General features: G+C 32.1%; 1 protein-coding gene across 1 annotated transcript; it reads right to left on the bottom strand.

Annotated features, from left to right (window-relative positions):
* Positions 1-519: 519 nt before the first annotated feature.
* LOC114381250 (glucan endo-1,3-beta-glucosidase 2-like) lies at positions 520-4555 on the bottom strand. Its single transcript, XM_028340465.1, has 4 exons — positions 4192-4555; positions 1454-2707; positions 941-968; positions 520-847 (listed from the first exon to the last, which is right to left on the bottom strand). Exons 1-4 carry the CDS (start codon positions 4247-4249, stop codon positions 691-693), a joined length of 1497 nt encoding a protein of 498 aa, XP_028196266.1. The 5' UTR covers positions 4250-4555; the 3' UTR covers positions 520-690.
* Positions 4556-13535: the final 8980 nt, after the last annotated feature.

Raw genomic sequence — 13535 nt, 5'->3', positions numbered from 1 at the left:
ATTAACTTGTATTGTACAAACAAAATCATAATTTTTATTGATTTAGTTATAATTAAATCTATGACATGTGTGTATATTTAGTAGTAAATTAATATAAATATATAAAAAATTAAGTTAGATTAAATTTTAAACTAATTTAAAGATCTGTCTATTATGTGTCCTACAAAAGTAATAAGAGTTCAAGTGTTAAATAAGTATTGTTAATAAAAATAAATAAATATTATTTAGATACACTTTAGAATGTAATAATATAAAAAAACTCACAAAAGAAATACCAAAATAGTTAGTATATTGTCCTCATCCCTTAGTCACAAGGACTTGCATTTGAATCAGAGGTTGAAGCCTATTCCTGTTTGAACCATTATCTACAGAAATACTAGTAATATAGTATTTTTTGAACCTTTTTAAGACACTTTTTTATTGTTGATTAAAATTGGTTGAAAATAAGAAATTATTTAAGTCTTACACCTTATTTAATGGACTATTTTATAGTTTTAATAAAATTAGATAAATAAAAAAAAAATGTGTCAAAAGGAATGTATTACCTGAGAAAAAGTGTTGCTACCGCTCCTATTGTACAAAATTGCATGGGCAAATAAGAGAGCATGCAACCCAACTAGCATATAACATCGCCTTCTTATCTACCGCTAATTTTTAAAATAAACAATGCATATTCTGACGTTCATAAGTTTATAGCAAAACCACTCCCCATAGTAGAAGTACTATCACCATTAGAAGGCTTCTAATTCCCAATTCACCACTATGGAGATTGGAGGCAGAAGAAACTGAATTTGTGGAATTCAGTGATGATAACGTGACGTTGGGGAAGCTGCCATTGATTCCAAGACTGCACATGTTCATATTAATCACTCATAAGCATAAATAATGGCACAAAGAAACACATAGTTAACGAAATGAGGCTAAAAGGCAAATTTCTTACCTTCCTGGAAATACACAGGATCCATGACCTGCAGTCATTCAAAATGTCCTTAGTTATACTACATATCAGCAATACAGCTCTACAAAATTTGCTGCTAAAACAGCCTTTTGGTCGCTCATACTTATTTTAGTTTCATTTTGATCTTTAAGTTTAAAATGTTTCTTTTTGGTTCTTCAAAGTATCTGTATTACACCAAGTTGATCTTTCTACCAGTTTATCACACTAACTTAGTCAAATTGGTGATACATGACAAACTGTAAGAAATGTCACATCAGATAAACGTTTGTTCGTCATGTCACTAAAATTAGCACGGTTAGTTAGTGTGGTCAACTAATGGAAGAACTAATTTGGTCTAACCGAGATTTCAAGAACCAAAGTGAAATCTTTTTTTTTTTTTCAACTTAGGGGATCAAACTGAAACTAAAACTTAAAATGGGACCAAGTAGCAAAAATTTGCCATGTCATATCAACCAGAATATTGCATATATAGTCTTGAAGGAAATGGTCATTTACTTGGATTGGTGGTGGAGATTGTAGCCATGTCATTGAAATCACAAGACTGAGTAGACTTTCCCATCTGATGATAGTAAGTGTCAAAAGCATAATTTGCATGTGCAACCACATTGTCTGGTTCATAACATGGTTGTCCTTGCAGCAAAGGAGAGCAATCCACCTTGCCAGGTCCACAAGCCCAATCTATTCCAGCCTGCAGCATCTTAGGATCAGCACCATCCTTAGCAACACAGTAAGTTTGATTGGTGGTGTCATTTGCCAACACTCCTCCTGATTCTGTCAAGTGCAAAACATAAACAGGTTTTCCATTTGCATCAAATAAGCCCCAGTTTTTCTCTGACAATGGTCCTGCCTTTGCATCCTCATTGTAGAGCTCATAGATGAAAGTACTAACACCAATTCCGGGGTGTTTTGGAGTTCCGGTTATGTTAAGCACATGCTTGATCAAGTTGCTGTTGTAAGTGTTTGCATTTTCCACTGTTGCATCAGGTTCATTGGAGTCACCTTTTGATGGCCAACCTGTTTCTGTCACCACCACAGGAATGTTAGTGTAATTAAGAAAAGCCATGGCAAAGTATGCTGCATCAATCACAGCATCAAACACATTGGAGTAGTGGAGAAGGGTGTTAGAATCAATGGCTTCTTTGTTTGGAGGGAGTGGTTTGAAGAGTGCATAGTCCAATGGAATCACACCATTTGACTGCATGTAGTCATAGTAAGGGTAGATGTTGAGCATGAGATAAGAGTCAGTGGTTTGCAAGAAATCAAGCATTGGAACCAAGACCGGATTCAGCGAGCGGTTGAAGAAGGCTTGTGAAGGTGGGAATGAATCAAGGATCATGGAGGAGGAAAGGGGTGTTGAGACTTTGATTTGGTGATCAAGATTGGAAGCAACAAGTGCTGAGTGAAGGAACTTAAGGGCACTGACAAGCACTTTCGCTGCATAGGGGAGGGTAGTTAAGACCTCAGAACCAACACAAATAGTTGTTATATTAGTGGCAGGGTAATGTGCTATCACATTATGGGAAACCCATTTTGCTGCTGTGGTATTTGATTGACCAATTGCTAGGATCTCTTGATTAGGGACAGATACAGCAACTTGAATTCTTGTGTTTGCAAGGGCAATGAGCATAGCTTGGTCAGCATCATACAACCTAACATGTCGAATTTGCTGTGCTTTAAGTAGTGCTACTACTTGAGTGGGGTGAGGCATATCTGAGAGGTCTCTTCCAATATTCACCCCTATAAATGGTTCTGCAAGGAACAAACACAAAGGTACCATTAAAAACATTAAGTTTCAGACCTGAGTCATCACTGTTTAACTAGTCAAATAAACAAGGCTGGTTTGGAACCGCATGCAGGCAGATTCTTTTGCATATTTTGCTCTTCAAATCAATCCAGATTTTGGAGGGAAATATAATGTAGTTGATTATTTTGTTACGAAGTATGCTCAACTGTTTGTGTAAAATGTAAGTATTTGAAAGAAAAAAAAATGGTTGATTTGCTTTCTTTTGAAGATTTAAATATTGTGATGTGTGAAAATTTTAAAATGATATAGATAATTTATTAAAAAGGTAAACTTTTTTCCAAAATAATTTCAGCACTAGCCTCTCCAGTGAAGTGCTTACACGAATTATTTAACTTTAAACAACATTGTTTAATTTTTTTTTTCATTAATAAAGATGACATAGAATTGCTTATATAAACAATCATTTCTTAAAATGTTTATATCATAAATAACATATTTTTCAAGTATTGTAGAACTTGTAAATTTAAGTTAAGAACTCACTTTATCAATCTTAACATTGAAGTAAATTTTTGTGTTAAGTGTTTAAATTTATGTAAAATTATAAGGCCCAAAAATTAAGATAAACAATCCATCTATATATCTATACATAGTAAATACTTTTAAAAGTGCTACAAGAGTTTACACATCTCCAAATGTGGGGTTAAAAGACTATAGATGACTAAAGACGTCCTACCACATTTAATATATTGGAAGACTACAGATGGACCATATGGCCATTCAAGAAGAACAATTAATAAAAGCATATCTACCCTCTTCTTTTTCTTCCTTTTTTTTTCCATTTTACTTTACACACATTAATTGCTGATCTGAACTTCTTTCAAGCCAAAATAACCAACAGGTACATTCATGCTTTGAAACTAAAGGGGGGGAAAACATGGGAAAACAAGAACAATGGACTGCTTCCATGCCTTCATTACTCTACTCAACTCCATCCATAACATGCCCTTGAAAAGTTAAAACCTTTAGTCTTTGAACATCTACACTAATAAAATATTATATAGAAAACACTCTATACAGCCAGGCCTAGGGTGTGCAAGTGCTAGGGGTATTTGTGGAGTGAAAATGGAAGGCAAGGAAATGAGTGCTTGTGCTAATGTCTTTTTACATAGTAAAATTTCACTGCCACCAAACAACCAATCCCTCCCCTACATCTCATTGAACACTCTTAACAACTAGGAATTGTCCAAAATCTCTTTCGTTTTTTTTCAAGACTGAGCAAGAAATAAAAGCTGGAGAGTACTCCATGCAGTTCAAGTAAATGAAGTTTATGTGCAAACTGAACAATGCCAGCTCATGTTAAATGTAGATTAAAAACGCAAACAACATTAGAAGTGAAAAAACATGGATCTCTTGACAAAGAACACATCTGCAAAAAGAAAGAACAACAACAAATAATATTATATATAGGGAAATAAAACTTCCTACTCACCTTCATCAATAGCAACAACGCATACTGCAAAAAGAAGCAGAAGAAAGTGTTTGGCCATTGTGTAAATCTCCCTAACAAACTTGGTGAAAAAACTCAAGAAATGAAGTGTTTGAGAGAAAAAAGGAGCAAGTCAGAAAAATGGAAAGAACAACAAGGTGGGGTGAATGCCGTAGGAAAGAGGGAGCAAGATCAAGATAGTATCATAGGTAGAAAGGCTGTTAGAGAGATCAAATGGCTAAGGAATCATCTATCTGCTATGTCTTGGATTTTCACAGGCAAAAGTAGCAGAAAACCAAGACAAGGACTGAGGAATGAGGCAAACACACACTTTACTAGCTTCTATTCATTTTTATATAATAATTTATAGAAAATAAAGGAGACTACATATATATATATATATATATATATATATATATATATATACTGTACAAATCATAATCCCATTCATTTAATTTTCTTTCCCTCTCTTGCTATTGGTCACCATGAGTCAAAGCTCCCATTTGTTTTGCGTAAAATCTGCATTAAAAAAAAATGTGACATTTTCCTGAATATTGTTATTGAATTATATATAAATGACCTTTTCTATCATATATTAGTGAAATCATTTGTTCATAATCATGTATATCTCTAATTATTTGCCTATCCTTATGTAAGATATGTGGTATAATTATAAATAATTAATTCAGATATATGGTATAATTGAAAAAAATCATTAAAGAAAATAATAATTTAATTAATTTATTACATCAATATTAAAAATATTATTTACATTAAAATCGTTTCAATTTTATTTTTCTTACCTATTGGTGCACTGCCATATTATATAGCCAGTGCACCAATATTAACTTGTAGAGTTATAGAGTGTTGGCTTCAAAATTCAATATACAATAAGATTGAATATTTTTTTATTAAACAATAATATAAAATAATTTCTTAAACTTGATATTTCATTACTTCATATTATAACTTGTTCGTTTACTGTGTCCTAGTCGTTAAAGTAGGAGGCACTGCCCGAAGTTTTGTTTTGTTTTAGTCCTCTAGTTGTAAAGTTAAGCATACTTGGAGTGTATTAATGAGATAAGGACTTGAAAGTTGAAACCAATCAAAAGTTGGAGCGTTTTGAAAACCGTTATATTGCTTGTTAGTACGTGATTAATAGTAATTAAATAACATTATATATGAAACTGTACATAATTATTTTTTTATTTATATTATTTATTTACTCTATATAAACACGTATTTCAAAAAATATTATTTGAAATTTAAAAAATAACTTTTATTATCAATATTTTATAGAAAACATTCTCCTTTTGAAAACATAAAAGCAAGAAGAACAGTAGGGTGGGACCTACAATTCTCGAAGGCACAAAAAAGGCTAACACCAGGAGGCAACGGTCACTTTTATCCGCCCTTCGAATTTCACACCTATTAATTATATTTATTTATACGATTAAAAAAAACTTTAGTTTTTTGTTAAGTTTTTTTTATGAATAAAAAAAACTTTAGTTTGTTTGATATAGTTGAATGTTTTTAATTTTTAGTATATAAATAAAAATTTAAATATTTTATAGTGATTATTTTTTATTAACACATTTTATTTTTTTAGTTTCCATTGAAAGAATAATTCAAATTTTAAATTTTTGAAATATTGTTTAGATTAAAACATATTATCTAATATTTTTGGATTATCATAATATTAATATAAAATATTCATTATCGAGTATTTTTTTTATTGAAATCTTTTGTTCGTGCTAATAATGTTTTCTCTCTCTCTCTATTTATAAGGTTTACTTGAGATTTTTCTTACTTAGGGATCCAAGCTTAGTTTCATTCATAAAAAAAAGGCAAAAACATGTTAATAGATATTATCTAATATTTAAGATGATGTTTATATATATATTAATATTGATAGTTTGTGTCAAAAAAATATCAATAGCTTATTTTTATGATATCTTATTTTTTTATTATTGTTTGAATATTTTTATATTTTACTGTTTATTTTAACCATTACATCATTAACATAATAAAAGTATGCTACTTTAATTTTATTTTAAATTTGATTAGAAATAATTTTAGATTTAGTATAAGTTAAATAATAGAATACACAACATGAGAAAGTTAAGATAAGTAAATGTAATAAATATAATTAAAATAATTTATCTATAAATATTAATTACAAATATTTAAAATTAATTAATAACTACAACTATAAATGTCCTAAATTATATTTTTATTAATAAAATAACATTGAAATTATATAATACCATATAAACATGCATATTTTTGTCATTTTATACTTATTAGCTTTTTTAACAATTGGTTGTATATTTTTTTACATCAGTTGTAGATATAACCAATGTAAAAGAGTATGACAATCCAAATAGGAGGCACCACTCATGCTATATAGGACAAAAAAAAGGAGCATAAAGTATTACTCAAGGTGACGTCTCTTGCATCTTATGTAGGGGTGCGTATATGAACTGGTTTGTCCTGTTTAAGGCCTGACCCATGAAGCTTGTGTTTTATATGGGATGGATAAATTTGGTCGGTAAAATAAGTTATTTTTTTAAAAAAGTTTGTATCTGATCCACAAAGCTCATAGACAAATGGACCTATTTGCGGGCCTAAATTATTATTATTATTTTTAAAAAAGTCTAAAATTAGAGCAATTTTTTTGGTTTTATTTTTAGGCTAAAATATAAGATTTTTTTTATTGACTAGAAGAATATATTAAAAATGAGAATACAAGTAATCTTAACATTAAGTTCAAATAGTCTTAAACATAATGTAAAATATCATGAAGATTACAACTTATCCAATAAATGTCAAAGTTCATGCATTGCATAAATACAAACATTAAATATTCCTGTAGTCTTAACAATAGTCAAAATACTTGAAATAGAAACCAACTAAACATCCTTAGAGTCTTAACCATTAAAACATTTAAATACACATAACTAAATCTCAAATACACCAAACAAACATAATCAAGATTCAAGCATTTCCAATCACAACATTTGACTCCATGTTTGATGTAGCTTCACTATCCTTCTCAATCTCCACACTTTCATCTTCTTTTCCTACAACTTATTACAACATCATAAGTATAAAATAAGTATGTTAGTTAAAAAGATAAATAATAAATAATTTACTGTAACATATAAGAAAGTAATATAACATTTACCATCAAATCTTAATCTTCAACTTCTAGTACATATCAAGGCTTGCACATTTTTCAGGAAGAAGTGTAGTTCGGTATTTATTAAGCACCCTAGAACTAATGCTAAATGCTGATTTGGAAGCCATAGTTATAATTTGAATGCTTAAAATGCCACAAGCTAGCAATGCAAGTTCTGGAAACCTAGCTTTATTCTCCTTCCAATATTGCAAAAGATCCAAATTTGAATGATATTGAGAAGAAAGTTTTTGCACTTCCAAATGTGTCCAAATGAGATTTATCCACATTTGACAAAGTTTCATTCTCATATTGTATAAACTCCTATGTTATTTTTAAAAAAATCGTAAGGTAAAAAAATATTAAAGTAAACAAAATAAAAAGACTAAAAGAATAAAGAAAAACATGAAATTACGTTCACAATAAGCCATTATGATGATGTTGATGACTTTCCACTAACAAAAGTATTAACAGGTGAAGTCTTTTGTGATGAACTTTGACTTAAAGCAACATTGCAAGTTGTTTCTTTTTTCGAATACAACTTAACATAGTCATTATATAAAATATACAACTTGTGCTTCACAATTTTTAACTTTGCTTTGATAGCCATTGAATCAAGACCAAGCTTTGAATAATAGAATCTCAAAAATCCAAACTTGTAACGAGGATCTAGAATGCACCCAAAGGATAGAACCATGCTATAATCACTCCAATATTTATCATTTTTCCATTTCAGTTGTCATGGCTCTAATTGTCTCATCTTCATTAATCACATTTCAATCAACAAGCATTCAATTTTCCTCACTTGCATGAAATACAAATTGGACGTAGGATAAAAACAACCAGATATCAACTCAGTGATTTCATAGAATGAATGCAAAAATTCACACATTTTTTCACTTGTATCCTATTCTTCATTAGTAAGACAATTCACATAGCCTCTATCTTCAAATGTAAGACTACTAAAAGCACGTTGGTACAAAAGTGCACTCTCAAGCATAAAAAAGAAGAATTCCACCTAGTAACAACATCTAAACGCAAACCCATCTTGGTATTAATACCACCCACTTTAGCAACACAATCTTTTAAAGCCTTCATTCTTCCCTCTGACCCCTTAACATACTTAATGCTTTCTCTAATTTTATGAATACTACTACCAACAACTTTCAACCCCTCTTGAACAATAAGATTTAAAATGTGAGCAACACATCGAATATGAAAATAATCACCACCACACAATAAACCATTAGAATGCAAAAGAAGTCTATCCTTCAAAGACTCTTGCATTATATTATTAGAAGATGCATTATCTAAAGTCAATGAAAAGATTTTACATTCAATCCCCCAATCTTCCATGAAACTACAAAATATTTTGGTCATTTCACGCCCAGAATGTGGAGGAGGAAAATGACAAAAATTCAGTATTTTGGTATGCAACTTCTAATTTTGATCAACATAATGTGCAAGCAATGCAATATAACCCTCTGAAGTACAAGAAGTCCACACATTTGCAGTCAAGTTTATTCTACCAGGCAGTTTAGACAAAACATGTTTCAACTTTGGCTTATCATTATCGTATAATTTGTTCATATTCCAAGTGACAACACGCGTAGAGGGTATCTTAGCTTCATGAAACAAATACAATATGATGTGGACATGACCAAGAGCAAGGGCAAGGATCCACTTGAAGGAATTGGAGGACCTATGACAAGGGCTAGAGCAAGGAAAGCCAAGGAAGCTCTTCAACAAGTGTTGTCCATACTATTTGAATACAAGCCCAAGTTTCAAGGAGAAAAGTCCAAGGTTGTGAGTTGTATCATGACCCAAATGGAGGAAGACTAAATGACACCACTTTGTCTCAATTTTAGAGTGTTTAGTTTGTCTAAATAATGGCCCAATCCTTGTAAAGTTGGCTGACCAAAAATATGTTTTGGGTTAATCAACTAAAAGGGCTTTAGTTAGGTTTAGTTCAAGTTGTAATAAGGGCCCAATTGGCAACCTAGGCATCAGCCTTTTGGGAGACCAAATGATGGCTGACTTGATGGTTGTTGGGGGTGACTTTTGGTTGCCACAATTTCAGTTACATTCAGCCATTAAGTTCTTTAATTCCCTAGGTTAATGGCATTAAGTTCTTTTGATTCTAGGTTAGTAGGTCATTACTAAAATCTGATGTAAAGCTTCTATATAAGCTGAACCATTTTATCAATAAACATAAGTTGAGTTTTATTCAGAAAATTAGAGTTTATCTCTTTTATCTTAGTGAGAGTGATTCTCCTAAATTCTTGAGTGATTCAAGAACACCCTGACTGTATCAAAGGACTTTCATAACCTTTGTGTGTTTCCCTCGCCAGAAAGAGTGATTCTTTCCTTCCTTTCATCTTCAACCTTGTTATTTCAAACCACAATTCCAGAAAATTCACTTCTGCACAGAATTATCTCGTGGCCATAACTCCCATTTTACGCACTCAAATTAAGTGATTCTTGAGCCTAAATTGAATTTCAAAACGAGACCTTTCACCTCGTTTTGGAATCACCTCATTTGGAGTCCTGTAGCTTGAGTTATTGTCATTTCTATATTTCTGTCCAGCCATCATTTAACCTACGTTTTACCATCCCATTCATCCATTTTATGCCAAGAACCACCTTATTAAGACCCACGAAATTAACCACAATATTTTCCATCCTTTCCTTAATCAATTTCCGCATTTTCCATCAAAGTTTAATCCTAGACGATCCTAAGTCAGCCCTTGTGCCATGAAGGTTCATATCACAATATCAACTCCCTAAACCTTTTATATTCAACAAAAAGTATGCGAGATCATGTTTAATTATAATCATAAAAATCTTCTCATCTAACACCTCTTGATCAATTATTTTACTTCTTAATTTTCCAATATGATCAAGCACAAGTTTCCTGACATTGGACTTTGCAATTGAATGTGGATTTTTCTCACATATTGTCATATGAGAAATTAAAGTTGAAGTTCCACTCAAACTCCCATCGCCCACAAGGTCTTTCTTACAATACTTACACTTGGCCCTCAATTTTCCATTAGGATGTTTAACAGCTTTGTCAAAAAATGCCTCACACCACATGGAAGATTCCTAGACCTTTTATTTGGCCTTTCAGACTTATTAGGTTCATCTTCTTCAATTTCATTAGGTGGAATATTATTTTCATTTACTTCAACATTTTCATCCAACAAAGCCTCAAAAGAATCCATAGTTGAATAATTAAATAAAAAATTTCCTATTAGGCCACTACAAATTAAATAAGAATTTACAAATAGAACACCCACATACATTACAAAACAAGAACACATATGCCATAATGACTAGGGCAATGTCAAGTAAAGGGATTAGCTATATTTGTATCAAGCACATTAGCTCCCTATTTGTCAAGTCCGAATTCAACAAATAAAACACACATATGTCTTTCCCCACTTAACAATTAAAAATTCAACAAATAAAACACACATATGTCTTTCCCCACTTAACAATAAAAATTCATGGAGCCACTTGCTCCATCAAAAATTCAGAATTAACAGTTTGCCAAAACTCGTAGCTTGATCAAATACAAGCAACTTGTTTTTGTCAAGAAGCTATAAAACCATTAAGCATCAAATGGAAAGTAGCTATCTAACTAAAGTGATGAAGCTGTTCATACACCATTAAATCAATTATGGTGAACAAAATTAGTTCAAAGTTGACCTCAAATTACAGAATATTGCTAAAAAAATAGAAACGTTGACACTCACTGAAGATGGGACAAGGAGTTTTCTCATTCCTCAAAATCGAAACCCAGTGCTTGATTAACGGATGAGGAGGCACATACACCTTCAAATACACAACAAACAGAGAAATCAATCAAACAAGACACCTTAGAGGAATCACCAAATACATTATCTCACACAGTCACACACACACACACACAAGCATAACTTTGGAGGTCGACACATGAGTTCGAGGTTCAAATCAGAGGCACGAGCATGCGCTCAAGGTTGACGCACGAGTTCGAATCAGGTGTCGCATGGCCGCGTAGGTGCATAACGCCATTGACGCGATGACCAGAGAATGCACGGTGGCGAGAGGACCATAATGAAGTTTTGAGTGAGAAGTGACATTGAGCATAAGTTCGATGCAACACGAGAAGAAATGAGGAATAAGAGTTTGGTGACTTTTGTCCCTAACCATTAGCATGAGTGCACGAGATTGAGTTAGTGACAACAAAACACATAACTACATAAGTGCACAGTTTAATGGACTAGTTTGTGAGCCCACAGATTAAGCCTGCAAACTCCATGGGTTTCACAGATCGAGCTCAAAAACCACCTATAGTTATATGGGCTTTTAAAAAATAGGTATGTTATCCACGAGGTCTGTGAGCTTAATGGATCGGCTCCCAAACCTGAGCCTGTATACCCACCTTTAATCCTATGTGACAAAAACAACCAATGTTAGATTAATTGTTTCAAAATTGCACCAAATCAGTAAATATTTTTCTTTTTTAACCCATTTTGATCAATAAGTCTTCCAAAATGTGTTACAAATTTAAAGTTGAGGGTTACTCAATTAGAAGACATTATATATACGAGACATTGAAAATTAAAGAAACATGTGGTGGTTTTCCAATGAAAAGTAAGGAGCAAATCTATATGATTATGAAGTTACGATATACTTAAATAGTTGAATCTATAAATTGGTTATGGCTTATGCAACTCAATTTCATGTCTACATTAACCCTCCTCTACGGGTCCAAATCTTGTTTAAATATCTTTTAAGGGTGTCACTATTACTACTACAATTGCTAATAACACTAACCACATGTGGTAATGAGATTACCCACGTGGGTGCCTTTCAGTTGTATTATGAAACTATCCTTTAGGAGGAAACACACTGAAATCATATTCTCGTTTCCTATATGGGGGGGAGAAAAACAAATGACAATGGAAACATGATTCTGTTTTACAAGTAGGGATAGGAATAGGCCAGACCGGCCTACAGGGGCTTACGATGTAACATCCCAATTTTTGTAATCTAGATTAAAAAGGATTGTTATTTATAAATAAATAGAGTTTTAGAAAAATGATGAGATTTTATAAATAAATAAATAAGGAGATATAATTATTAATTAAAATAATGATTGGAGAGAAAATAAAAAGGGTATTTCATTTATTTGTTTGATAGAAAATAAAATAGAATTTGTTTTTATAAAATAAATAAATAAATAAATATAGAGCAAATAATAGGCTAAGTACCATAGGTATAAATAGTTATGTTAAGTCAGATGCCTCTTTTTGGCCTCATTTTTGTTTTTTCCCTTCTCCTCTCAAAACCCTTTCTTTTTCCCGCAGCCCACCAAACCTGTCTCAGAAAAACGACGATCTCGAACTCGTTCACCGTTGGATCGTCATGAAATTTGAGTACAACGTTCGCGACCCAATTTCGAACATTTTCACCGTTGGGAATTTCAAAATAATATTTGAGATTAGAGGAAAACCCTTCGCATTGTAGCATTTTAATTTCCCGCAGAAACCCAAAACTGTCTCGGTAAAACTACGATCCTGGTTTTGTTAACTGTTGGATTTTCATGAAATTTGGATATGTTGTTTGAAATTAAATTTCACACAATTGAACCGTTGCGATTTTTGAGATAATATTTGTGGAGGGAGAAAAAGGAATTGCATGAAGGTAGTACAAGTGGAGGTTTCAATCTCTTCTCCGTCTCTCTAACGTTTGGGAATTCTATCGGAGCAGTCAGAGGAATAACTGAAGGAATCACAGGGAACCGCTAAAGATGTTACTATCGCTGGCTGAAGACACGTGAGTCCGCTCAGAGGTAAGGGATGAGTTATTCACAATTGAGGGTTAGTGAGAACATGTGTAGGGATCCTTAGAGAACTAAATTTGGGTTTATTTTGGGATGTTTATTGAATTATATTTTTTCTTTATGATTATGAATACAATATTATTGTGTTATATGTACCAATTGATGTCCTGATTAGAATTGATTGATAAACTTGAGTGCTCTTGATGTCTTTGTGTTTAACTCATGATTTTGATTAATTGATTTTGATACAATTGTGAGAAACTATTTCAGAGGTTTTACATCCCATGTTGTGATAAAATCTTTTGTATAAATTGTTATGTTGAGGTTATGAAATGATGA

The sequence above is a fragment of the Glycine soja genome, chromosome 13, assembly GCF_004193775.1.
Source record: "Glycine soja cultivar W05 chromosome 13, ASM419377v2, whole genome shotgun sequence".
In the NCBI taxonomy this organism is placed as follows: domain Eukaryota; kingdom Viridiplantae; phylum Streptophyta; class Magnoliopsida; order Fabales; family Fabaceae; genus Glycine; species Glycine soja.
Note: the sequence above shows the minus strand (reverse complement) of the source record. Positions and strands in the feature narration are given on the sequence as shown.

Excerpts from the sequence above, each read along its gene's own strand:
- LOC114381250 (XM_028340465.1), bottom strand. The coding sequence starts at position 4,249 with ATGGCCAAACACTTTCTTCTGCTTCTTTTTGCAGTATGCGTTGTTGCT. Across the intron at positions 2,708-4,191 it reads CGTTGTTGCTATTGATGAAG|AACCATTTATAGGGGTGAAT; the intron begins GTGAGTAGGAAG and ends TGTTCCTTGCAG. Across the intron at positions 848-940 it reads TCCTGTGTATTTCCAGGAAG|TCTTGGAATCAATGGCAGCT; the intron begins GTAAGAAATTTG and ends GAACATGTGCAG.